Source organism: Pleurodeles waltl, chromosome 10, assembly GCF_031143425.1.
Source record: "Pleurodeles waltl isolate 20211129_DDA chromosome 10, aPleWal1.hap1.20221129, whole genome shotgun sequence".
Taxonomy (NCBI): domain Eukaryota; kingdom Metazoa; phylum Chordata; class Amphibia; order Caudata; family Salamandridae; genus Pleurodeles; species Pleurodeles waltl.
In genome coordinates, this window is record NC_090449.1 from 458,120,640 (window position 1) to 458,147,117 (window position 26,478).

Below are 26,478 nucleotides of genomic sequence, written 5' to 3' on the forward strand. Positions count from 1 at the left end.
CATCTGTGGCCGACTGGAGGGCGGACGGAGGTAGCTGGGAACAGCCGGGCTGGGCTCCGGAGGGGCTAGAATTTACCCGGAATCCACACCGACATCGGCTGTTGGAGGGGCAGATGGAGGCAGTCGTAAAGCGGTTGGACTCCTAAGCTCCGGGGGGGGGGGTCCCGGTGCACTGTGGAGCAGGTCAGAGGTGGCTGGAAGCAGTGGATTAGAGGCAGCAGTGGTAACCGTGGCAGCTGTGGCAAGCAGAGCCAGGCCATGTCCAAGGAGGAGCAGCAAGAAAAGGTACAACATCATCAGCCAGCTTCGCAGTCCCTCGCAAGCTGGGCACTGTGAGCAGCTGCCTTGCACTTGGGTGTTTTCAACTTTTTACTTTCAATTGCTCAGCGTTTTACGCTTGTGACGACCCTACCTGGGGAATATCAATCGATAAGCACCTGTGCTGCCGCACGGGTAATTGTGCTTCCACTTCTGTTTACCTGTACTTTACGGCCATTCGTGGCATGAGCAGCTAAAGCACTTATATTTACGCTTGTCATTTAGGAACTGTTATTGGCATGCAAAAGCCCCAGATCAAACTGTAATCCTTTTTCTGAAGTAAATTGGTGTTGCTCCTGCTCCTTGTTCTCTACCACATCCTTGCCACATCACCATACTGCTACATCATCCAGCATCTTGCTACACTGCTATACTGCCAAGGCGGTAGGGTAGTGTTTGCAATGTCGGGTGAGCTCAGGCCACCACAGAAGCGGCCCAGCCAGGTCTGGGTGCAGCTTGTGGAGGTGTAACCGGCCCACTCGCCATACTGTGAACTAAGTCACCAAAAACATAAAAACATCAAACTATAAATTATTACTAATCCACATAAACTACCAAATGCCCAGGGGACCACTCAGATCTATAGCAGTTTCTCCATTGGGGCCGGCAGGATCCAGGAGGAGATCGAGGACCTTGTGCGTGCTCGTGCCCCTCAAACAGTTGAGCTGTGGCGGCGTATCCCCAAAGCCAAGGGTCATCTGGAAGTCCCAGAGGAATCCCCAGTCGGCCTCAGTTGGACCCCTTGGCTGCCACAGCAGGCCTAGCCCTCAAGCGACCTCAGCAGGAGCCAGCAGTAATTTGGGCAGTACTTGAGGAGGACCACGCATGCTCGTTCCCCTCAACGTTGAGGTGTGGCGGCGCGTTTACTAGACAAGAAAGAAGCAAGAAGGAAAACCCTAAGGAAAACCTTACAGACGTCGAAGATGCGTTCAGGAAAAGAAAGGGTTTTTCAGCCACAAGCCAAGAGAAATAAGAAGCTTAATAAACCCTCCTCTCCGCCTTCAACACCAAAAAGGGAAGCAAAAAATAAATCAAAGCATCAATCCTTCATTTCCCCTATATCCCCCTTCTTTAAAATGTTTCAAAATCGGTTAACATCCCCCACAAAACTGACTTCTTGAAGGACCCCATGGATGCGATTTTCTCTCTACCTAATGGCTCTGTGGTTCTACACCACCCAGTTTCCCCTATAAAATGTGAAAGCAGCCTGCTACATGAGCAGGGTAATAAAAGCGGGATCAAGGAGGAGGAGATGACTGAAAAATCTGCCCTTGGCAATCATAAAAAATTAACGGACGATAATCATACAGAAAATGTCTGGGGTTCAATCAGTGACCTAGAACTACTGACCCTCCAGTCATCATCGCCGTCCCCTGCAGCTTCCAACTTTCCATCTCTGGAAAATCTAACTGACTTTCCACAACTAGGTATTCAACCTCCTTTTGAGGTAAATGTAATTATTAAAGGAGTCAAGGACTCCACGTCAAGTCTACCTGCCTTGAGGCCACAAGAGGCCAGCAAAGTGTGGAAAGGGAATCACAATTTAGAAACTGCTCACACTTCAGAGGATTTCAATAATCCAGACTCACCAAAACTAAATTCTTCTCGACTACAAGTGGATCTGAGTTCCACCGCACACATCTCTAAAGGGCCTTTTTTCAAAGATATGGGGGACAATCTACAAAAAGAGCAAGCCAAAACCTCAGAAACTCAACTGGACCCATCCGCCTCTGAATACAGATCCCCAAATGCCTCTGCCATATTAACAGCACAAATAAACAAACTCGAAGATAAGGAGGCTATAAATGAGAACATATTGCCTTCACAACACGAAATACTCATAACCAACTGGATCAAAATGCTGTATGGGATATCTTTTTTAAGACTTCACAATTAACGCTTAGTGCCTTGTCTTATCAGTCCACAAAAATGGACGTCCAGGTGGATTTGCTGAACGCGATGGCTAAATCAGTATCGGGGATTGATCAGAAGCTGGCCAACTTAAACAACCTGATAAAGCGAGCTCAGAACCTTGCACAAATGACAATAACTGATTGTACCTGTGAGCCCATAATCAATGAGTTGGCCACACTCCCAGAGACTTTAAATTCGATGATAACAAACCTCAAAGCAAACTTAAATATAAAAAGAGGGGGTGAATCCCCTGAAAAACCGGTGTGCGGTCAGGAAGGAGCACCTAACGAAAATGCATGCTCATTAAAATCCCCTGAGAAGGAGAAAGGATGTCAGTCTGAGATTAAAATAAATACACTTTCTCCCCCCTTCCCCCAAATCTGTGGGGCACCTGCTATGCTTAGAAAAGCCACCTACAAAAAGATAAAAGAAAAAACAACGAAAAGCAAGGTACAAAATAGGGGGTGTCTCAATGGGCCCTTCCGCCACAAAGTTAAGATCCTCTTCAACTCGGGAAACGGTATGTCAATGTCCTATGACCCCATTAGAAACAAAAAGAGCATCCCAAGGGCTAATAAACTGTTCCCACTATTCAAAACTCAAATGAGGGGCTGTATTCTCCAAAACCATAGGGGGCAAAACGAACCATACTCAAACGGGGAGAATATAAAAAGTAAGGACCGAGTTTCCCCAATATCAAACGATATAGGCCCAACCATGCAGGAATCACAGAACATCAAACTACATCAATGGGAGGTGAAAGCTGAATTGAGTATTAGTCCCGTAACTCATAGGAGGTCATTTGATGAAGAGGGCATAATAATTGCAGTTGTCAATCCTGAATATGCTAAATGTCAAGTGGCTCAAACAGGGGCCCAAACAGCTCAGCTTCAGCTAAAAAAAAGGAAGAGAGCCTGCCATCAAACAGTCGGAAACGGTGAGACAGGGGGTAAAGTGTATGGTGGAATCTCCCAGACCACTCTCGGAGGGAGAGTCCCCAATTAGATCAGCTGCGAGGCCAAATGTATCAGGTTCAGGATGGTCAGATAGAGACTCTCCGCCACAGACACAGGTAACAAAACACAAAGGGACAGCCCAAATGGTAGAACAGAAGGACCCTATAAGAAGTCCCAACTATGTCCTACCTACAGATTGCAAACAATTAATTCTGGAACCACAATATCAATCTAGGGCCCCATATGATATTTTAAATCGAGGAAACATATTAAAACTGTTACAAGCTCTTCCGGCTCTAATAGATATAAAGTCTACTGATATTGTTTCTATAGAATTTCTACTGGTGGCCAAAAATAATGAAGGAAGAATCAACTAATCAACCCTGGTAACTTGGAAGATATCACAAGTGGTTAGAAGAGTCGCTAAAAAAAAATTCCTTCCTAAAATGGGGAATTAAATTCAGCATACCAAAACAAACAGGTTATCCCGACCCTCTAGAGGACCAAAACATGCCTAACATAACTAAATCAAAAGAGTTAAATAAATCTTTTTCAGTTCTTAGATCTGCAATTGGAAATAATGATGAACACTACACAGAGCACAAAGCATCCAACATGTACCTATTACCACAGCTAGATCCAGGTTGGATGTCGGAAGTAATCCGTTTAGAAAATCGTCAGTGACTTCCGAGTAGTAGGACATACTATGGGCTGGTAACTCCCTATGATAAACCCCTCCAAGTTTGTTCTTGGAATATAAATGGGGTTAGATCAAATATCCAACAAAAAGATCTGACAAGCTTATTAAAAAAAATCAAATTATCCTTCTGCAGGAGACTTGGGCTACCAACCCATTCACAATTGACAGATAAATGGGCTTTTTTTCCCAGCAATCAGGGAGAAAAGGTTTGGCCACCCAAAGGGGGGATTAGCTATCTTTATTTCAGCAGGGTTAAACATATCATGCACACGGTTATACAAGGAAAACAACGAGTTTCTGCTATTGAAGCTAGATGGATGGAATAAAGAAAACTCCAGCCCACTCCTGCTAGTTAATGTCTACATCCATCCAGATGCACGATCCAAGAAACACATATCCTCCAAACCGATAGATACAATATTACTTGCCCATCAGGATTTAAGACCCCTGAAGTTTCTAATAGCTGGGGATTTCAACTTGAAATTGCTAAATCCCTTTGAAAGGGATGCCCAAACTATCTTGCAAGATCAACTGTGGGCAGTACCACCTGCTACATCACTGGAACTCAAGCAACAATTGATTACACTGTGGCCTACTTATTTCTACTGACTCTAATTACTTAGTATAATATCATAAAATCAGATAAGAGTGACTATGGTCAACAATGCCTGGAGATTGGATGTGGCTTTCCTTTATTTAATTCTGCACCAACTGCCCCAAGGGATGTCACTACAACGAATTACAAGAAACTTCAATGGAGTGAAAAATCAGTGGAGTCCATTGGAGAACGGTCAATGGTGATATTTGACCAATGCTATAATGATATATCCAGCGACTCAATAATCATCTGGTCAACATTCCTGGACAGATTTGCAGTTAGTCTCCTTACACATAGATCACAAAAGAACTATCAGAACCAGAGGTGACCAAAAACAAATAAGAATATAACATTTTTCAGTGCATATGACTAAATTAAGAAGACAACGGAACAGACAGTCTATATAAGACAAATCCAACTGACTGTGTTATTAAGGCTGATCTAAAAAATATACACAATATCTATCGGAAACAAATATGGGATTATAAACAACAGAAAAATCATGACTTTTGGGCAAAGGCTTTATTTTTAAGCAAAAAAACAAATGCACCGGGTTTTTGGAAAATGTGGGACGATCTGAACAAAGCTCCAATGACCTTGACTAGCTCCAATCTTTCGGAATCCTCATAGTCTGATTATTTAATTCACCACTTCAGCGATAATAAGAGAGTCATCGAAAACTCAGACGAGACAATAAATGAGTCAAGCCCAGAAGGAGTTATATTAGAGCCCCCTATTATCAAAAAGGAACCTGCACATTTAACATTCTCAACGTCAGAAGTAGTGAATTTATTAAAGAACAGCAGAAGCGGGGGTGCCCCCGGTCCAAATGTGATCCCAAATGCATTGTTCAAAATGAACCTAGCTTTTTGGGGTGAAAAACTGGTCTCGATTTACAACCACTGCACAGAACTTGGAAGTATTCCAAAATCTTGGAGGGGGGGCTATAATCCACCCAATATTTAAAGGAGGCTATAAATCTCATCCAGAGAATTACAGATTGATTACCTTAATGGATGTAGAGGCTAAATATTATGCTGGGCTACTACTGGAGCATCTTCGCAGGTGGGCAACCGAGAACAGCAGTATTCCCCCCAATCAGACAGGCTTTGCAAAGGGCCTCCATTGTCATCGACATATGCAAACTAAAAAATCAACCCTTGTATCTTTGCTTTGTAGACTTCAAATCAGCTTTCGATTTGGTACAGCTATGTCTTCTAGGGAAAAATTAGCCTCCTGGGGCATACCGGAAAATCTGCTAAAAGTTATTCAGCAGTTATATACAGATACATGGATCAGAGTTAAGATAGGGGATGGATCCTTCCTTTCAAGGGAAATTGAGACAAAGCAAGGTCTGAAACAGGGTTGCGTGCTGGCGCCGTATCTTTTTAATCTTTTTCTATCAGATCTGACCGTGAAGCTTAATAAGGTGAATGCGTATTCCCCTAAGGTTGGTGATATTTTTATTTCCAATTTTCTATACGCTGATGATGTAGTACTTTTGAGTCAAACTAAAGTAGGACTACGACGGCTCATTGTCAATTATTTGAATATCCCGAGCAGAATGGATTGGAAATTAATCAGAAAAAAAACAAAGTGATGGAAATCAGTAAAACAAATCTCTAGAGCTAAAGATTGGCACACACAAAAGGGAGTATTGGAAATCAGTATAGATACCTGGGCTGATGAACGGGGTTCCTTTCTCCCTCAGAAGCAGGATCTATATAGAAAAGGGAATGTTCTACTGCTTGCCTTTCGACTCTGAAAACGTTGCTTAGTGGCCCTAGCTACTGTCCCTTGCTGCAAGTTGTTGCAGCTACACTAAATTTGCCTATAGGGTATGGTAGTGAAGCCCTGCGCGGACAAGGTTCCACCATCCTAAATGGAATCATTGGAAAAGTATTTAGGTCTCTATTCCAGTTATCAGGGCATACCTGCCACACAAAAATTAGGCTGGAGTTTGGATACTTAAACCAGCGTATAGCAAGGCAATCCAGCTACATCAAAACCTGGAAACACTTACAGTTAACAAAAGGAAATCAGCTTTGCCAAGCACTCTGGAAGGAGATCAGTTCAATTCCTACAGCCAAATCTAGACAGCACTTAGATCAGGCATTAGAAGACTTGGAAGTATGGGAATTATGGGTCTCAAATCTCTCCTACTATGCTTTCAAAAAAATCTTAAACTGAACAGTGAAGAAAAGATCGGTACTTATGGAAAAGAGCCCTATTAGCTACCAGATCGCACTCCTGGATGGTAATAAATGAGTACAAACTCCTAAAATATCAGCCATATCTGGAGCCTGGGTAGTCAAAAGCAGACAAGGATCTTTTTATTAAACATCGATTTGGCATTATTCCTGGTGGTGCTCATCTAGCCCCAGGGGTACGCACTGCAGCAATTCCTCAGTGTAAGCTGTGCGGCTGGAAGACATAACCCATCTGATCTGTTTCTGTAATGACCTACGAAATGAGCGTAAGACTCTATTGAAGGCAGCATTCAATCAAAGGGGAATAAGGTCTTGTAGCAAAGCGGTGATCACCTGCTTTAAACCTTCTGACTTTGCCCTGAACGCCAAATTTACAAAGTTTTTACGTCTGATATCTAAAAAATTATTACAAGTTCATAATTAATATATACATAATATATGTGCCTGTTGGCTTATAAGGCCCCCGGATAGTATCTACGAAAGTATTTTTAGCTCTTTCGAGTATCAATCGGACTAAAAAAAAAAGAAATTACAACTTTTTTTTCCCTACTTTTATTCTATTTTATGATAAATTATTAGAATCTAAAATATACTTCTATATCATATTTGGAACCATATGTATAAAGACGAGGGGCACTGGAAAACTATGTATTTATATAGCAAAACCTATGAGGGTATGATAATAACATACCCACTTCTAAATAGGAGGTTAGATACTAGAAAAATCACGGTTAGACATGCTGGACTATATGTATACTCCCAAAAATAATTTTTAGACTAGAATGGAAAGTTTTTTGATCTGCTTTTTATCTGCATGGTAGGAGAAGTATCATTTAAAAAAAATGTATGATGTATTGGTATTTATTAACTACGCTTTTAAATAAACTTGAACTTGAACTGGTGCATAGAAAACCATGGTATATTGATGGTGGATGTTGGTTTATAAGAGCGTACTCAATTTACAGACATGGTACAGGACGGGACTGGCATACAGGGCAAACAGGCAGTGCACAATAGTCTGGTCTGACAGGTCAGTGTGGTTCATTTTTTGGCTGTTTGTGGGCATGTTTTATGCTCTGCTAGGCCGGGTTTTCCTGCTGAGTTCTCTTATATTAAAACAAACATTGTCTTTTTTTGTCCTAGTATGACCCTGACAGGGTACAATTCTGAATAGTGGCAAATTTCTCTATTAATGATAAGCTAAAAGAATTGTTAATGTGAACATCTCAACTGTCATATTTTGCCACAAACAGTCCAAAGACTCTGTGGATATGGATGCATGATGTAAAGTACTGCAGTTTCCGTTTTTATGCATGCCACTTTTCAGTCACAGCTTTTAATAGAGTGCTGACAAGTGCATATTATGTAGATTAAGATGTTATTTGCATAACTGTAATTAGGTAATTACAAATCATTTTGCTATGAGATGAAGCGTGTGCGCTGCATGGCGCGTTTATTATTCACTCATTCATGTCCTGCTTATTTAAGTAATTTCGTCTACTAACTACTTGAATTGGGGGATTCAAGGAAGCGCACAGTGAGCATCACTGGTGTTTCCTATAAAACACAACAAACTGCTTCAGTGGCTCTGCATGCTCAAGTGCGAGCCTTCAACCCCTCGTGCTCTAGCCTAGGCTAATAAAACTTTTGTGACGATCTTAATACAGGTCAACTCAGACATCTCTTTGGAGGGTGTGACCCATTTCTCAACCATATTCACATTAAAAAAATGAAACATTAGTTCAAAGACTTCACTGTATTTGCAAGATGAGTCGAATACTTGAGCATAGCATTCAGTTTCACTTAAGGCACATTTTTGTCTTATTAGGTTTTGCCTGCACGCACAAGCTTGCGCACTGAGCTAGGGAAATCTTTTATCAATAAAAAAAATCGTAGAGGTGGCTTACAACCCACTTGAGCTTAGTCCAGAGTCACTTTCCTTTACGTGTTTCTGATTGGCCTGCATGTCATCTGCTTTCACTTCCTTCTCTCTGCTTTGCCATCCATGCCGTTGTGGAGTCGGGATCAAGTACTCCTTCCGGTCACTGGCCATTGGCTACTGTCCAGTGTCCTTCCACTGGCTACTTGCTCCATATACTTCTGCAGGTACTATTTTATTTGTAATTACATTTTCCACTTCCTCTCCACCTCCTCCTCCATTATCTTTCCACCTTCCTCCAATGTCGGTTGTCTACCCACCCTCCTCCCATACCATAATTCATGGCTTTTCACGGTCAAAGCATGTTTCTTGGTTTCACAGTGACCAAATGGTTATGTGGAATTGTGTAGGGGCTGCCCATTTGGCCCTGGTGGCCTTCTGGAAGAAAATAATACCCTCCTATCTTGGCCTGGTATTTACAGTTATGGAACACTCTGGCCATTGAACGACTATCTGCTGCCTTATCTGCCCCACAAAAATTGTTTGCATCAACTTGGAAACCATCCTTTCTTTCTCAGGTCCTGCCACAGGCAGCTTATCAGACTCAAGGGCTTTGAACTTGTTCCATTATAAAAGTAACTGTTTCCTTTGTGGGGTCTATGGAATGTTTTGAAGGGGTGCTTCTTTCATAGGTTTGCTATTCATGAGGTGAATGTTCATGGAGATTGTGTGGGATGTCATTCCTGTTGTGGAGACAGATGAAAGGGACGGGTTGTTGTTTTTGAAATGCCCACTAGATGATTGTAATGTCAGTATTCCTAAGCACAAAATGCACTTGTTTATACATTTTGAAATCTAATAAAAAGAGATGGTTAAAAAAATCCTAGATGATATGCGTCACACATTAAATGAGGGAGACCTGATTACTGTTTGTACTAGACTTAACAGCGATCTTCAAGATGATGGTCCACGGCAGATCACTAGAAACTTTGGAACTCCTCACAGGCTTTCCAGATCTTGCCTTGAGTTGATTCTTTTTTGTATTGAAACACTGTTAAAATGTAAAGATGGAAGATCACAACTTTGATAGGTCCATGATACCTTGCAATGTTCATCAGAACTCCAGAATAGTTTACATTTTATTCATCCTATACCTAGAAAGACTGAGAATGCTTTTCAAGTAGTCAGGAGTTGCCATTCCACAACATGGAAAATGTGTTGTTGCTAAAACTTTCAAATTCCTCCTTATCAACCCAATGCTGAGAAACAAATTCAAACCAACTTTTCTAAATGAAGTCAAGGTTGATGTGTTTCCATCGCACATACATCCATAGCTTCAGCACTGGACTTTGTGCATGACACCACCACTCTTTCTCCTGTCCCGACCGTCAGCAGAGTTGCAAAATCTGCAGATTCTCATCAATACACACTAAAGATAATCAGATACTTGTCATCTCCCACCCAATTAAAAACAGGTGTTCATGTCTTGGTCATGTCAAGATTTAACTTTGGTAATATCATTATACTGGGAGTACCCAAATGATACCCTGCTTTTGTCAAAGCCATACTCATTTCAATAGCAAGATTAATCTCTTCCACAAGTAACGTTTAGCACATCTTTCTAATAATCAGCTGCATTGGACTCCATTGAGGCAAGGATTAAATAAAAAAAAATGCTCAGTTGTATATAAAGCCACCCATTTTTAAATCCATCTGGGTTGCAAATTGTGGACAGCCGCATTTCACTCCACAGATGGACTTTTAAAAAACTGTAGTTTTTGCCTAGTTTGAATTTTGTCAAAAAACGTCATTCAGCCCAACACAAGATTATGCAATTAACATAGACATCATCACTGGCATCATCACATACCACATCACCATTGATATCATCATTGCGGATATCCAATACCCATACACCTCAGACTCGCTTGGCTTAAGCTTTTTGACGTACAAGGGGTGGGTTTAACTGTAAAAAAAAAAAATACTTCCCAAAGTTCTGCAAAATTTCACAAAATGTACTTGTAGGGATCTTTTATGAACATTCAGTGTGGTGGCATAAGCTGCAGCCAATAAATCAGGCAAGATATTGGTCAGGCACTGGTTTGATGAAAAAATATCTCTGCTGCAGTTTTACCGTCCCTGCAAGGCATTTTCTGCGCAAACTAATTTACTGTGGGTGAAAAGCACACTAAGGCCCTCATTCTGACCTTGGCGGGCGGCGGAGGCCGCCCGCCAAAGTCCCGCCGTCAGGTTACCGTTCCGCGGTCGAAAGACCGCGGCGGTAATTCTGACTTTCCCGCTGGGCTGGCGGGCGGTCGCCTTCAGACCGCCCGCCAGCCCAGCGGGAAAGAGGCTTCCACGATGAAGCCGGCTCGGAATCGAGCCGGCGGAGTGGAAGCTGTGCGACGGGTGCAGTTGCACCCGTCGCGTATTTCACTGTCTGCGCAGCAGACAGTGAAATACATGTAGGGGCCCTCTTACGGGGGCCCCTGCAATGCCCATGCCAGTGGCATGGGCACTGCAGGGGCCCCCAGGGGCCCCGCGACCCCCCCTACCGCCATCCGGATCCCGGCGGTCGGACCGCCGGGATCTGGATGGCGGTAGGGGGGGTCGGAATCCCCGCGGCGGTGCAGCAAGCTGCGCCGCCGTGGAGGATTCAATGGGGCGGCGGTACACTGGCGGGAGCCCGCCAGTGGTGCCGGTCCGACCGCGGCTTTACCGCCGCGGTCGGAATCCCCATTGGAGCACCGCCGGCCTGTCGGCGGTGCTCCCGCGGTCCTCCGCCCTGGCGGTCTTTGACCGCCAGGGTCAGAATGACCGCCTAAATGTAATGCCTGTTGCAAGAGTTCATCTGCATAAAAAAATCACCTTGGCATTGTCATACTCAACAGGCTCTGGGTTCAGAGACTGGCCAATGTCCAGTCCTTGTGGTGAGTAGCAAAAGGATGCAGGGGTGTTGAGTCAGATGCCATTTAATCTATATGCAGGAAGCACTAGGGGTTGGGCCCTGCCACTGAGTGCTGCCTTCAGCCAGGTCTTGCGTTTAGGCCTACACTCCGCACCATTACCCTAAGACCTTACTGTCATGGATAAGTGGTCTCTGGCAGAACAGTCTGGGGTTTAACAAGGCCCAATACTGAAGATATATGCCCCAAAAGCAGGGCCTTCGTCTGTGTGCAGTACACCTTGGCTGCAAGCAGAGGCGTGCGCTCAGCCTCCCTTTTGCCAAGACCTGCTAGACAGGATCTTCAAAAGTGCACTCTCGGACCTGGAGCACAGCCTACTGAACAAGTCATTCTTTCCTGCACCGTGTGCTCTGGGTGCTGGGTCTGACCTTCGACGGAGACCCGTGCTCAGCACAACTATGCTCCATCGTTTGCTCTGTGCAGCCGATTCTGGGAGATAGCATACGCCTATGGCCATCCCCTACGATCAGTAAACCGCCTCTCGTCGTAGCTTCAGTGATGCCAATAATGATGTTTGGAGTGATAGAATTTGGAATGTCACAAGTGATGTCATCGCAGGAGTTACGATTGCTTAACTCAAACTGGCAAATTTCAATTATTTTTAGGGATTGGATCGGAATTATACCACCTGTTGAACTGATGTTTTAGAAAAGTCCTAATCAATACTTATAAGGAAAACTCCCAGAAGTGTTTATAAACACTCCCAGGCTCTGAGGTTTGTGAAAAAAATACTTTCAGGAAATACTGAACAGATTTGCACTAAACCAAAATGGGATCTATCCTGAGTAAAATTGTATCTTCATGACAATTTAGGTGTATTCCTGCTCAGTCGTTTTTGCTACTGCAGAGAGCAAACAATCCTTTCAGAACTGTAATGGGAAATTGCTTACTTTTGGATTGCTCCCAATATCTTTTCTCCACTCTTGATCACTAAGCACGACATTTGGCAGGAAGATATTCAGTTGAACGGACCGAACTTTAGCCAGAGGTTTTGCAGATTTATTACATACACCAACTTTGTTACCGATCCAAAATGTCCTTTTCTTTTTCGTTGGTTTCATCAACTGCACTGTAACTAAAGTCACTATGTGTGACTAATGTATGTACATATAAATGTACTGAAAAATATAAGTGGTGTTATAGTTGAGACATACAAAATACAATTTTCTGAACTTATCGAGTAACAATTTTCTGCACCACCTCCTCGCAGATATCTATTTACATGATTCTTGCGATGCTGATGGCCATAACTACCCCATTTCAGCGGTGTTCAACTTTTACATCTCAACCGCGTGTTTTTTCAGTAAACCTTTGTGTTTTTAAACTTTATTTTTTTGACAACGTGCTGACAGTTTGGTGACACATAGTAATTGCAGTCACTAGTATAGTGAAAAATTTCCAAAGCATTGCATATGTCTATGATTGCAGCCGTATTTTAGGTCTGCAGCACATTTATGGGGTCGGTCATTTTTTTCAAACGTGCCTCAGATGTCTTTACTGGTGTATTCTGTATTGAACTGCCCGCACCACATCTTTAACAAAGCAAGGGCCACCATCGCACCCCACCTCCGCAAAGTCATCAACATCTCCTTCAAGACCACGACCTACCCCGAGAGCTGGAAGCATGCTGAGATCAAACCCCTACACAAGAAACACATGGCGGACCCGAGAGACCTCAAGAACTTCCGTCCCATCTCCCTGCTCCCATTCCTGGCCAATGTCATCAAGAAGATCATCAACAGACAACTGACCCATTACCTCAAAGAAAACAACATCCTGGACCCATCCCAGTCAGGGTACGGCAGCAACCACAGTAGCGAAACCGCCATCATCGCCGCCACCGACGACATCAGGGCCCTGCTAGACAACGGCTAAACCACGGCCCTCATCCTCCTGGACCTCTCGGCTGCCTTCGACACCGTCTGCCACCGCATCCTACGCACACGCCTCCACAACGCAGGGATCCGGGACAAAGCTCTGGAGTGGACCACCTCCTTCCTCTCCGGCAGAACCCAGAGCATCCGCCTCCCCCCTTTCAGCTCCGAAGCCTCCAAGATCATCTGCGGCGTTCCCCAAGGTTCAGCCCTACACTTTTCAATGTCTACATGGCCCCGCTCGCCCGCGTCACCCGGCTACACAACCTCAACATCATCTCCTATGCTGATGACACCCAACTGATCCTCTCCCTCACCAAGGACCCCCTCACCGCCAAATCCAACCTCCACAAAGGAATGAAGGCCGTCGCCGAATGGATGAGGAACAGCAAACTGAAGTTGAACTGAGATAAGATGGAGGTCCTCATCCTCGGCACCAACCCCTCGGCCTGGGACGACCCCTGGTGGCCGACCGCTCTGGGAGCAGCCCCAGCATCCACCAACCACGCAAGCAACCTGGGCATCATCCTCAACTCAACACTCTCCATGACCAAGCAAATCAGCGTTGTCTCCTCATCTTGCTTCAACACCCTCTGCATGCTCCGCAAGATCTACAGATGGATCCCCACAGATACAAGAAGAACAGTCACCCAAGCCCTCGTCAGCAGCAAACTTGGCTACGGAAACGCCCTCTACGCAGGAGCCCCTGCCAAACTCTTCAAACAACTGTAGCGCATTAAAACGCCTCTGCACGCCTGATCCTCGATGCCCACCTCCACAGCCACTTCACTCCCCTTCTGAGAGACCTACACTGGCTCCCCGTCAACAAAAGGATACCTTCAAGCTCCTCACCCACGCACACAAGGCGCTCCAGAACACCAGTCCAGCCTACCTCAACAGACGACTCACCTTCTACATCCCGTCCCGCCAACTCCGCTCAGTCGACCTCGCCACCGTCCCCCCGCATCCGAAGAGCGACTACCGGAGGCAGACCCTTCTCCCACCTCGCTGCCAAGACCTGGAACACCCTTCCCTTGCCCCTACGACAGACCGAAGACCTGCTGACTTTCAGGAAGCAGCTCAAAACCTGGCTATTTGAGCAGCAGCAGCACTCCCCCCCTCCCCCAGCGCCTTGAGACCCTCAGGGTGGTAGTGCGCTCTACAAATACACTGATTGATTGAAATGGAGAGTGTGCCCGACAGCCGTTCCACACCCACTCTGCCTTCAATGGATGTGATTAAGCTAATGTGCCCAGGCAGCTTCCTGGGATTTCAATCCACTCTGAGTGTCTCTTGTTGTGTTCACTTGGCATCCGTGCCTGCCTGTCTGCCTCTCTGTTCCTCTCTCTCTAGTGTGCTGGCACAGCGTGTCTTTCCTTCTCTTCCTTCCATTATCTAAGAACCTCTGTACTTGGCCTTTTCTGTAAGTTCCATCTGCTGGTTCCCTAGTCCGCAGGGGATTCACTGCCCTTAGGGCCTAATACTGTTTTTTTAAAGAAGTTTTTCGTATTGTTCAATTGTCATGTACAATTAAGAGTATGACATTTTACAAAGATAAATGTGTCAGGAGCCTTCATATTAATTATGTAGCAGTTAATGGTTTTAATAGTTTATTGTTTAATATATATATTTTTTTTTACTAAAAAGGTTTTATTTTGAAAAATGTGTGGCTGGTATGTATTCTAGTAGGATCTGCATTTTGCGCCTCATGTGTAACAGCACACTTCATGACACTACTCTCGTCCTGCTAAATTGGCTCTACTTTTCGACTTATGCTTCTTGTGATTGTTCTATCCTGTGTCCGGGCAAATAGTTGTGCGTTTGCGTGTTTTTAGTCTGCTTGCGTAGGAGTCTTTATGTATAATTGTCTATCTGCAAGGGTGTCTACATTTTTGTTGGGATGTGTGTATAGCTGACTTTGTTCCCACCCGGTAGAAGTGATTTTTTCTAAGGAGAGGTGAAGGAATTGGGCACTGCACTCTTTTCTCATCTTCAACAGTTATGTTTTCATCCAATAGCCCATCATCTAGCCATCCATCAATCCATTTGTTCGCCTCTCTAATTTTGTACATGCCATCATACATGAATATATCCATGTATGTTGTCTATGTATGTGTGCCCGTATGTGTAGTACCTGTGAACATATGTGGGTTGTTTGTTGGTGGTCCCATGCCTCTGTGAATATGGATGAAATTATGTCCTCATGCCTCTGTCTGTTGATATCTGTGCATGGAGCCTGGGATCTATTTCTCTGTATACATTCGTTCCTAGAAGTATGTTTGACAGTATTTAGTTTTGTACACAGATAGGTGTATGTCTGTCGGTTTGTGTACATAGATACTTGCATGTCCTTTGGTCTGTGTACATGGTCATAGATATGTCTGTTTGAGTGCTTGTACATGAGTTGTGATGTGTATATGGGTAGCTGTAGGTCTGTTGGTATGTATGCCTGTATGTATTTTCTTCTGTGGAAGTGAATGAGTGCCTTAGTGCATGTCGGTCTATAGATCTTAACGTATGAATATACATAGATGTCTGCACCTCTGTGTGGAGTGGTGTCTGGAAGCTGTAGGTCTCATCGTGGAGATTTTAGTATTCTACAAAAGTGGCACTTGTTTGCACATTGGCGCAGTTTTGAACGTGTAAAGACATGCTGTATAAGTGTTCTGCAAGATATGGAAGGATTTGAGTTTCCCCGCATGCAAAGATTGTTTTAATATCAGGGGAATTAGTAAAAACCGACCCAGCAGCCTATGAAACAGACCCACAGACAGCCAGAAAACCGAACCAGCCCATCAACACTGCCTGGTTACCTTATAGACCAGTCCGACCATTGATCTTTTTGCACAAAGAAAGCGCGTTGTCAGTGCTTGTTGTAAAGTAGTTGTGCTACCTCTAAGGAGTAGTGAGACAATGTACATAGAAGTTTTTGTATTTTAGCATATCATTTCAAATATGAGCTTTAGGCACCACTGTGTGATGCCTTACGGTCATGTTGAGACTTGACAGCAAACAATGGAGAGGCTAAGCTTGAACGTATTTACAATAAGATACAGTTATTTACCTACAATTAGACGATTTTTGGTCAAGTGCCAAAGCAAGAATTAAAACCCATTCTTCACGCAATGCCGTTAGTCGCCATGCAACGTCTATTCCATTTGTGGGGATTTGGAACTGTTATGGCTTCAGGAGAAGTGAAATGAATGCCGGTGAAATGTGTTCGAATGCTGTTCTTTCTTCTGACTTTTGTAGACAATGTCCAAATAATTGTTTTTTATTTATTTGATTTGGTTCATGGATGTTTTACTTTTTCCAGAACAAGAGGAGTCGTTTGAGTTTATCATTGTGTCACTAACCGGACAAAGTTGGCACTTTGAGGCGTCGGTGTATGAGGAGAGAGAGCTCTGGGTACAGGCCATTGAGAGCCAGATCTTCGCCAGTCTTCAGTCTTGTGAGAGTGTGAAGAGTAAGGTAAGAATGAATCCTAAGAATAAGTGTCTAACCCTCCTTCTTGCGTCCGAGCTGTGAGCTTCTCGCCCTTCTACGCCGCAACACAAGCATTGCTAACTTCAGATCTAATCTACGAGCACCAACTTAACTTTTCTGAAATCAGGGAGCACACTGCCACAACTCAACTCAGAGCGTTATCAAACTTCTATGAACTGGTACCTGAGTTCTCCACAAGTTTGCGACTGATAGAAAAGGCACGTCACAATAAAAGCAGCTCCGGTGGTGGTGTTTAGCAACCAGCACTTAACAACAGCACATGGGCGTCAAATCACCAAAATGGCTGGAATAGCGGAAGTGACATCACACGACAGTTCATCTTTACTTTCAGTCACACACACATGCATACACATACACACACATTCACTCATACACACACTCTCTCACATAAACACACTGTCACCTGCAAGCATGCACACAACATACATTTAAACGAGTTTTTTTTACTTACCTCAGCTACCAAGAAGGTTCACATTCCAGCTAACTGTACTCCATTTTTTTTACACCAATGGTGTATAATATATTATTCACTCTTACTGTAATAAAAAACTAGTTGAAAGGAAGAAAGTGGGGCCCCAAACAACGACCATAAGGTCGAGACTGCCCCTGTGTTCCTGATTGTGGCACTGATTTTGTGACCTCCGATGGCTTATAGTGGCAATCCAAAACATTACATAAGGCACTATGAGTATGCAGTGCTCCGAAGAGAGCGAGAGCCGTAGGACGCCCCTTAAGGTCAGCTCTGCAGACAATCAGGAGTATGTCATACCTTCCTATCCCAAAGTGTTCTCTGGGAGGAGGAGGGGGGTGGGGGGGCAGACTGGCGATATTGGCGATAACTGGCCAATTATGCTGCCTGCATGCATGTACTGTGCTTGCATCAGCACATCTCCCAATGCAATGGGCATCTTTAGCCCACTGTGCAAATTAAAAGATGTTGACCCAGTGCGCTCTGTCTTCTGTGAAATCAAGGTGGCCTAGCCATCATTCGGGCAGCTGAATCAATGCCATTGGATGCAAAAGTACTTCCTTGATGTCAGGAGCTACATGTAGGCTCAAAAAGACAGCACCATCAGGATCTTTACTGCTTTTCTGGCAAATGGCTTGTCTCTATGCAGGGGGAGGAGCTTTGGGAGATTGTTGAATGGTTCTTCGTCTAGTGGAATGTGAGGGGCATGAGACCGCAGAGCAACATCATCAAGTGGAGAAGGGTGGGGGCAAATAACAGAGGAGTGACATTACAATCTGGCATGGAGGAAGGCCATAAACCTGTTAGGGTAACATCACCCAATACCATGCAGATGGGTCGCCGTCCATTAAATACGGTCTGCAGATGCAAAGAGACCTTGTAGATGACCAAAGGGGGGTTAATAGGTGGCATATTGTTAAAATTATTCAGCCAGCCACAAATACTGGCCAGCCCCAACACATGAACAGTGAGGCAGATGAAGGATCCAGCAAATATCCCACCCTTGGTCCAGGAGTAGACAAAGGCAAGAGGTAGCTGCGAGAACCCTGCCACCCAGGCAGGGAGCATTGCAGGACCCGAAGGTTGGCCGTGGAAATGTCGGTCAAGGAACAGAGCCCAGCCAAAGCCGAGGACGGTGTTAGATAAGACATACCATTTATGTAATGCATAAATATACATAAACTGTTATGTGTACTACTGCTTTTTTTTTTTTTACAATATGTATATCATGTACAAGGAAGCATAAACCATTACACATGCACATGTACATATGTAACATCCTCTACATACCTACACATATTTTTTGTCATGTTTAAATATACATGCATTGTCATTTTATATTAATAATTAAATACATTGTTATATCCTTGTCAAAGACATAAAACCATATACATATGTACATGATGAGTTGTGTTTAGAACAGTTTTGTTTAGTAAAAAGTGTCCCCTTCTGTTCCCTTGAAAAGAATAGGTATAACACAGAGCAATGTTGAATGAAATCAACTGGGCTCTCAGAAAGGGCGCTGTTAACACTTGATGAGGTGGGAGGCACAATAAGAGTATATATATACTTTTATATAGTATATATAGTGGTCCTAAAGTGCAGCTGGCGGCAGCTGCCTCTTTGGAGCTCCCAGGGATTGTCTAGTCCAAAGGTATTGACTGGGATCCTTCAGTGCTGCCGGTTTCACAGGAGTGTGGACTAGTGGTGTACAGGGGTGGGCTAAGGGTAACTCATTGATAAGCGCTGTGCTTGCCTGCTGCCAGTAACATCAGGGTCAGCAGCAGTTCCCTGTGCACTACCTTCCTGCACTGTCTGCCTCTTCGTTACAACAGAGGAAGTAGAAAGCCTACATACTTTTAAAAAGAAAATACACAATTTTAAGGAGTCTCAGTAAAACTGGAACGTCAGAAAGTATTTCTGGCATTCTTACTTTTAGGACAGCTGTTGAAGATGGGGTGGCTTTTGTGGCAGGGGAAAGGCGCTGTTTATGCCACCAATTAACTGAAGTTATGGGTCTGCAAAATTAAGGAACACGGAGGAGGCTAACCAATCAAAACGTGCTTCACATTTTAATAAGCATGCTGTGCATTTTAGCTGAGTGGACCAATGGCGCTGTACCTGACTGAACAGGACCGTTCACTTGCTTCTTATCCGATATGCTTCTTGCTTAGGACCAGGATCTCTGCTTGCTTATAGCCTCGCTCATGGTGGCCCTAGTGCTGCTGGAGATGTGAAGGCGGGGGGGGGGCACTGGTGTAGACCATTGCCCAACAGACTTTTCCTGAACTAGGACTGGTGAATGGAGCCAATGGTTTTAGTTGGTGAGCTTGGCTGGGGGATGTGCCTATGAGAGCTGGGCCAAGAAAGGTATGGATGGCTTAAGATAATGGTATCACGTCTTCATGGTGTCACTTCTGCCTAGTTCACTATCACCTTTAACATATCTATTTCAGAATTGCAGAAAAAGAGGGTTGTAGCTCTCACCAGCAGCTGGGCATAAAGAGTGGCCTGCCTGTAAACGTTTATGCATGGTTTCCAGAGTGCTGTCTATTCCAGCTTAGACAAGCCTGCGTTGTACACTACACCCTGGATGAGTACATAGTTGGAAGTGTGTGCATTATACAAGACCCCTCAAAATAATGCATCTGATTCAGCACATCCTCTTTGTCAGCAACAAACCTAGATCACAGTTACTGCCAAAAACAGAAATAACCAGGAACCAAAACACCTTTTAACTGCACAGCAGTATGCAGCATCACATGTAATGAACATCTACCATTGCCCACGGAGGCATCTCGCTTACCACTAACATGATGTCATTAATGAACCAAGAGAAAAGTCTGTTGCACCCTCGATGTGGACTATGTTTGTTAAATTGAAGAAGCAAAATTATCTACAGGAGATATTCATACAGTACATATTCTGAACTGATGTATTTCAAGGAAAAGGCGTCACTGTGTAGTAAAGTAATTGCCTTGGATTGCACAATTTGGTCAAGCTGGGATTTATCCCAGGTTTCCTGGTTGCACAGTTCAGCCTCTAGGAGAGTATCTCTTTACCATGTTTAACATCAGAAATTAATGTTTTTTCTTCAATTCTCCGAGGAGCTACATAAGTACATCGTTGCAGATTCCTTACCTTAGACTTTCCCCCAGGTGTCAGACTAGATCCAGAGATTTTTTCTTCGAGCAGTACCCTTGTGTGTCGTCAGGTGGCATCGGTCGACTCTGTGGGCATTGTGGGCGCTGTGATGACATCAGGAGAAGTACATAGACGCCGCTTCTGCACGTTGACGTCAGAGCTTCTGCAGGCAGGTCGCTCCCCGCTCCGCCATCCACGCCACCTCCACTCCACATTTTTTTCCTTCCTTTTTCCCCACTGCTGCGTCCCCTTCGGCCCCTCCCACCTCCCCCTCCTTCTCACTGCTTCTTTTTGCCTGCTTTCCCGCCGCTGCGTCCCCTGCGGCCCCTCCCGCCTCCCCCCTCCTTATCACCTTTCTTTTTACCTGCTTTCCCACCGCTGCATCCCCTGCGGCCCTTCCCACCTCCCCCCTCCTTCTCACCGTTTCTTTTTGCCTGCTTTCCTGCCACTGCGTCCCCTCCTGTCTCCCCCTCCTTCTCACCATTTCTTTTTGCCTGGTTTCCCGCAGCTGCGTCCCCTCCCACCTCCCCCCTCCTTCTCACGTTCTCTTTTTGCCTGCTTTCCCGCCGCTGCATCCCCTGTGGCCCCTTTCTGCCTCACCCTCCTTCTCACCGTTTCTTTTTGCCTGCTTTCCCGCCGCTGCGTCCCCTGCGCCCCCAGCCATCTCATTCGTCAGGCCCTCCCGCCTCCCAGCTGCCACTCCCACCCTCCCCTCCTCTTATAGCAGCCGCGGCGCGCCAAAGGCAAGCCCGTCTGTGCCCGTCCACGCCTGGACCGTGCCCAGCACCAGAACCCCTGGCCCCAGCAACAGCCACCCCGCCAGCATTCACTACGACTCCTACACCCTCCGCGCACTCAACACCAGCCGAGACACCACCTGCTTCCAGGCCTCTCCAAAGAGCACGCACAGACCCTTCTCCTGCCACAACTGCAGCTTCACCTGCAACAGAGCCCACATACCTCCTAGGATCAAGACCAATCACCTCCGTTGCATACTCCTCAACACCCGCTCAGCACGCAAGCACGCCATCGAAGTCTGGGACCTGCTTGACTCCACCTCCCCGGACGTGGCCTTTTTAACCGAAACTTGGTGGAACGACTCCTCAGCACCCGACATCGCCATCCCGAACGGATACAAAGTCGCTCGCCGAGACCGCACCAACAGAACCGGAGTAGGCATAGCCATCGTCCACAAAGCCACCCTCAAAGTCAAAACCACCCTGGACGACTCCTTAATCGCCGCCGAACTCCTTCACTTCCAAGTCCGAACCGACCCCAACACCATGCTCAGAGGAACACTCATCTATAGACCACTGCGTCCACTTCACCTTCAAGAAGCAGACAGAACACCACCTCACCGAACAACCACCCCGCCGACGATGGGGCAAAGTCACCGAACTTCAACTAACCAACGCCCTTGCCCAGAAACCGCCTGTCAACCCCACCGACCCTGACATCGCCGCACACAACCTCAAACTATGGATCAACGACTGCGCCGACCGCCTTGCTCCACTCAGAAAACCCTCCAACAACCACATCAACAAAAAAGCCACCTGGTTCACCGACGACCTCCAAGCCTCCAAATGCCACTGCCGAAAACTCAAGCAAATATGGCTACTCGAACGCACTCCAGACAACCACACTGCACTCAAGGATGCTACACGCAAACACCACCAACTCATCAGGCTAGCAAAAATATCCTCCTTCGAGACCTGCCTAGAAAACAGCGCCCACGACTGCAAAGAACTTTTCAGCATCGTAAAAGAACTCTCCAACCCAAATACCACCGTCAACGACACCACCCCCTCCCAAGAACTATGCGACGCCCTAGCAACCGCCTTCCACCGAAAAATCACGGACATCCACTACAGCTTCAAATCCCCTCACACTCCGGACGCTCCTACCCCACCCACTACAAACTCCACCCGCTCCAGCCGACTGACCTCCTGAACCAGCATCAGCGACAACAAAACCCGCAAGACCATGAACTCCATCCACTCCGGATCACCATCAGACCCCTGCCCACACTACATCTTTAACAAAGCAGACACAGCCATCGCACCACACCTACGGAAAGCCATCAACATCTCCTTCGAAACTGCAAGATTCCCAGAAAGCTGGAAACACGCCGAAATCAACACCCTTCTCAACAAACCAAAGGCAGACACCAAGGACCTGAAAAACTTCCAGCCCATCTCTCTGCTCCCTTTCCCGGCAAAGGTCATCGAGAAAATCATCAACACTCAGCTCACCCGGTACCTCGAAGACAACAACATCCTCAACCCCTTTAAGTCCGGCTTCAGACGCAACCACAGCACCAAACCTGCCCTCCTCGCCGCCACAGACGACATCAGAAGCCACCTCGACAATGGAGAAACATCAGCCCTCATCCTCCTAGACCTATCAGCCGCCTTTGACACCATCTATCACCACACTCTAAAATCCCGCCTCCACGCAGCAGGAATCCAGGACCAGGCCCTCGAATGGACCGCATCCTTCCTCGCCTGCAGAACCCAAAGAGTCCGCCTCCCCCCGTACCAATCCAAAGCCTTCAACATCATCTGCGGCGTACCCCAGGGCTCATCCCTCAGCCCGACTCTGTTCAACATCTACATGGCCCCCCTCGCACAAGTGGCCCGTCAGCACAACCTCAACATCATCTCCTACGCCGACGACACCCAACTTATCCTCTGCCTCACCAAGGACCCGCACACCACCAAAACCAACCTCCACGAGGGACTAAAATCCATCGCCGACTGGATGAGAGACAGCCGGCTAAAACTGAACTTGGACAAAATAGAGGTCCTCATCCTTGGGCGCACCCCCTGCGTCTGGGACAACTCATGGTGGCCGACCACGCTGGGTCCCCCACCAACACCCACTGACAGCGCACGAAACTGCTTCACCCTCGACTCCTCACTCTCCATGTCAAAGCAGGTCAGCGCCATCTCCTCCTCCTGCTACAACACCCTCTGCATGCTCCGCAGAGTTTACAAATGGATCCCAACAGAAACAAGAAAAACAGTAACCTAGGCCCTCGTCAGCAGCAGACTCGACTACGGCAACGCCCTCTACACCGGTATCTCATCCAAACTCCTACAACGCCTCCAGTGCATCCAAAACGCCTCCGCCCGACTCATCCTCAACATCCCTCGCCACTGCCACATCACCCCCCACGTAAGACATTCACTGGCTCCCCGTCAACAAGAGGATCACCTTCAAGCTCCTCACCCACGCACACAAGGCACTCCACAACACCGGACCAACATACCTGAACAACAGACTCCGCTTCTGCACCCCCACCCGGCATCTCTGCTCCGCAAACCTCGCCCTCGCCTCCATCCCCCGCATCCGGTGCAAATCTTCCGGCGGCAGTTCATTCTCGTACTTCCCCACCAAGACCTGGAACACCCTCCCATCGGATCTACGACAGACCCAGGACCTTCTTTCCTTCAGAAAACTCCTCAAGACTTGGCTCTTCGAGCAGTAGCAGCACCCTCCCCCCCCAGCGCCTTGAAACCCTCACGGGTGTGTAGTGCGCTTTACAAATTGATTGATTGATTGATTGATTGATTCTTTTCTTTCTGCGCCACGTGCTGATCTGGAGAAAGCTACTCTGGTCAATTTTTGACTGATTTTGACTCTTTTGTCGAGTTTTTGGTGAATTTTTGGTGTGTCAAGGATGTCCCCGAAGGCCGGTTTCAAGCCTTTCGAGGCTTGTCACCACATGATGCCAGTGACAGATCCGCACGGGTCTGTTTCTGGTGCCTGGAGCATGACCACGACCTGAAGTCGTGCTCCGAGTGCTAGGCCAAGCACCCAAAGGCCTTGAGGGAGTGTTCCCTCAAGCTTATGGCGGCCTGGCACTCGACTCAGCATCAATCTCGGTCTCGCTCGAAAGGAAGGTCTCAAGACCACTCGTGGAGTCACCACCACTTGTCGTCCTCCAAGTCTTCGGGTCACTGAGGTAAGAAGAAGAAGTCCAAGGAGGCTAGGCATCCTACGACTTCACCCCATTGCTCGGCTGATAAGATTCGGGAGGAGCGTCAATGCTCAAGGCCTCCGTCCTCCGAGCCTTCTTCTGGGTCTTCTCTGTACCTCCCCGACTTTCTGGGAGCCGGAGTGATCCCTGCCCAATTGAAAGAATTCTATGAGGCTATTCATCTCAGTTTTGAGCAGTCCGACCCCCATATGGCACCTTCGGACCCTGGGAGTTCGGCTGAGGGCCATTCGTTCTCCACACCGGTGGCTCTGGCCCCGGCCACTGAGGCCCTCCGGATCAGCTACTGGATATGTACCAACCCCAGTCGTACCTTCGAGACCTTCCCCGGCACTGGTTCGAACGTCGACTCTCCTGACCTCAGTTGTGCCCACGATCTACCCATCCTCTTCTTCTATGGGGTCTATTCACCCCAGGTTGGATTCAGATCCTTTTTCTTATGGGTATGATTACGGGGAAGGATTGGAAGGGTCCCTGGACCCTTATGAATACTAGGATGACTGGGCATAGGAACTGGGCAAGGCCAGTGGTCTGGATACTTCTCCAGATGCTGGCATGCTTTGTCCTCCTACCATGGCTACGGCAGAGGGAGCCACTTATTCTATGGTGGTCAGTAGGGCGACTGAGGTCCTTGGCCTCGAACTGCCTACTGTTGAAGTCAGGTCTAATCTCCTGATGGAGGTGCTTCAACTAGGGGCTTTCACATCTGAGCCTTTCCTTCCTTTCAATGAAGCCCTCACTGATGTCCTTCTGGGTACTTGGTACAGACCCAGCACAGGGGCTCCTGTAAACAGGCAATCGCTCGCCGCCATCGGCCCGCCCGAACAACCCTAAATTCCTGTCCCAACAGCCCACGACTGAGAGCCTTGTTATCCAGGCATCCACATCATCTGGTGCATTCCCTTCCGCACCTCCGGATCGGGAATCAAAGAGAATGGACCAACTTGGGAAGAATATGTTTTCTTCCTCCAGTCTGGCATTGTGGTCAGTGAACACCACATGCATTTTGGGCCATTATACTCACTTCCTGTGGGATATGGTCTTGCATGTCTTGCTGCAGATACTGGAGGAGGCCTGGACTATCATCTCCTAAGCAGTTGCTGATGGGAGAGACGCGGCGAAGTTCACTAGTTGATGTGGGCTTGACACGACTGACCTACTGGGTAGATCGGTTGTGTCCATGGTGGCCTTTAGGTGCCACACCTGGTTGTGGACATCCGGTTTATCAGGGAATGTCCAACAGACCCTTATGGACATGGCCTTTAATGGCATCTGTCTCTTTGAGACAAGGCGGACTTACTGCTTGAGCGGTTCAAGGGCTCCGGGCTACGGCTTGGGTCCCTCAGCCTTTTGACTTCCCCTCGTCCCCAATAGTCTGCCTTTCGGCCCTTTCGTGGCCACGGAAGGGGCTCCCTTTCACGTCCCTTTCCCAGCCACTGTGCCACCCATGCTGTTTAGCCCCTGCGTAGCCAGGAACCCGGAATCCCACAGGATTGTGGGACAGGGAACCAGAGGTCTGCCCAGCCACCCTCACCACTGCTTCAGTCCCCAAGCCTCCATCCTATGGCCCCTTACCGGAGGATCATCTGGGCCTTCTCCGCAAGGAAGTAGTGACTCTCTTGGCCAAGTGAGTCATAGAGAGTGTCCCTGTGCCAGAAGTAGGTTGTGGTTGTTATTCCCCTTTCTTTCTGGTGCCCAAAAAGGACATAGGCTTACATCCTATCCTAGACCTCCAGGCCCTCAATCGCTTCCTCAAAATGGAGAAGTTCAAAATGCTCACCCTGGTTCAGTTCCTGTCTGCCTTGGACCCATGAGACTGGATGGTAGCGTTGGACTTGAAGGAAGCTTATTTTCATATCCCCGTCTTGCCTGCCCAAAGACGTTGCCTACGATTCGTGGTAGGTCACGAGCACTTTAAATTTACAGTGCTTCTCTTTGGCCTT

The 26,478-nt window shown here is 46.6% G+C and overlaps 1 protein-coding gene across 2 annotated transcripts in view; it reads left to right on the plus strand.

The window, feature by feature from the left end:
- The window catches only part of LOC138261617 (arf-GAP with GTPase, ANK repeat and PH domain-containing protein 3-like), a 2,246,054-nt gene that overhangs the window by 1,958,656 nt on the left and 260,920 nt on the right, over positions 1 to 26,478 (plus strand). For both annotated transcript variants that reach the window (XM_069210744.1, XM_069210743.1), the window contains exon 14: positions 16,732 to 16,886. In XM_069210744.1, the coding sequence (XP_069066845.1) occupies positions 16,732 to 16,886 (155 nt within the window). The remainder of the gene's footprint in view (positions 1 to 16,731; positions 16,887 to 26,478) is intronic.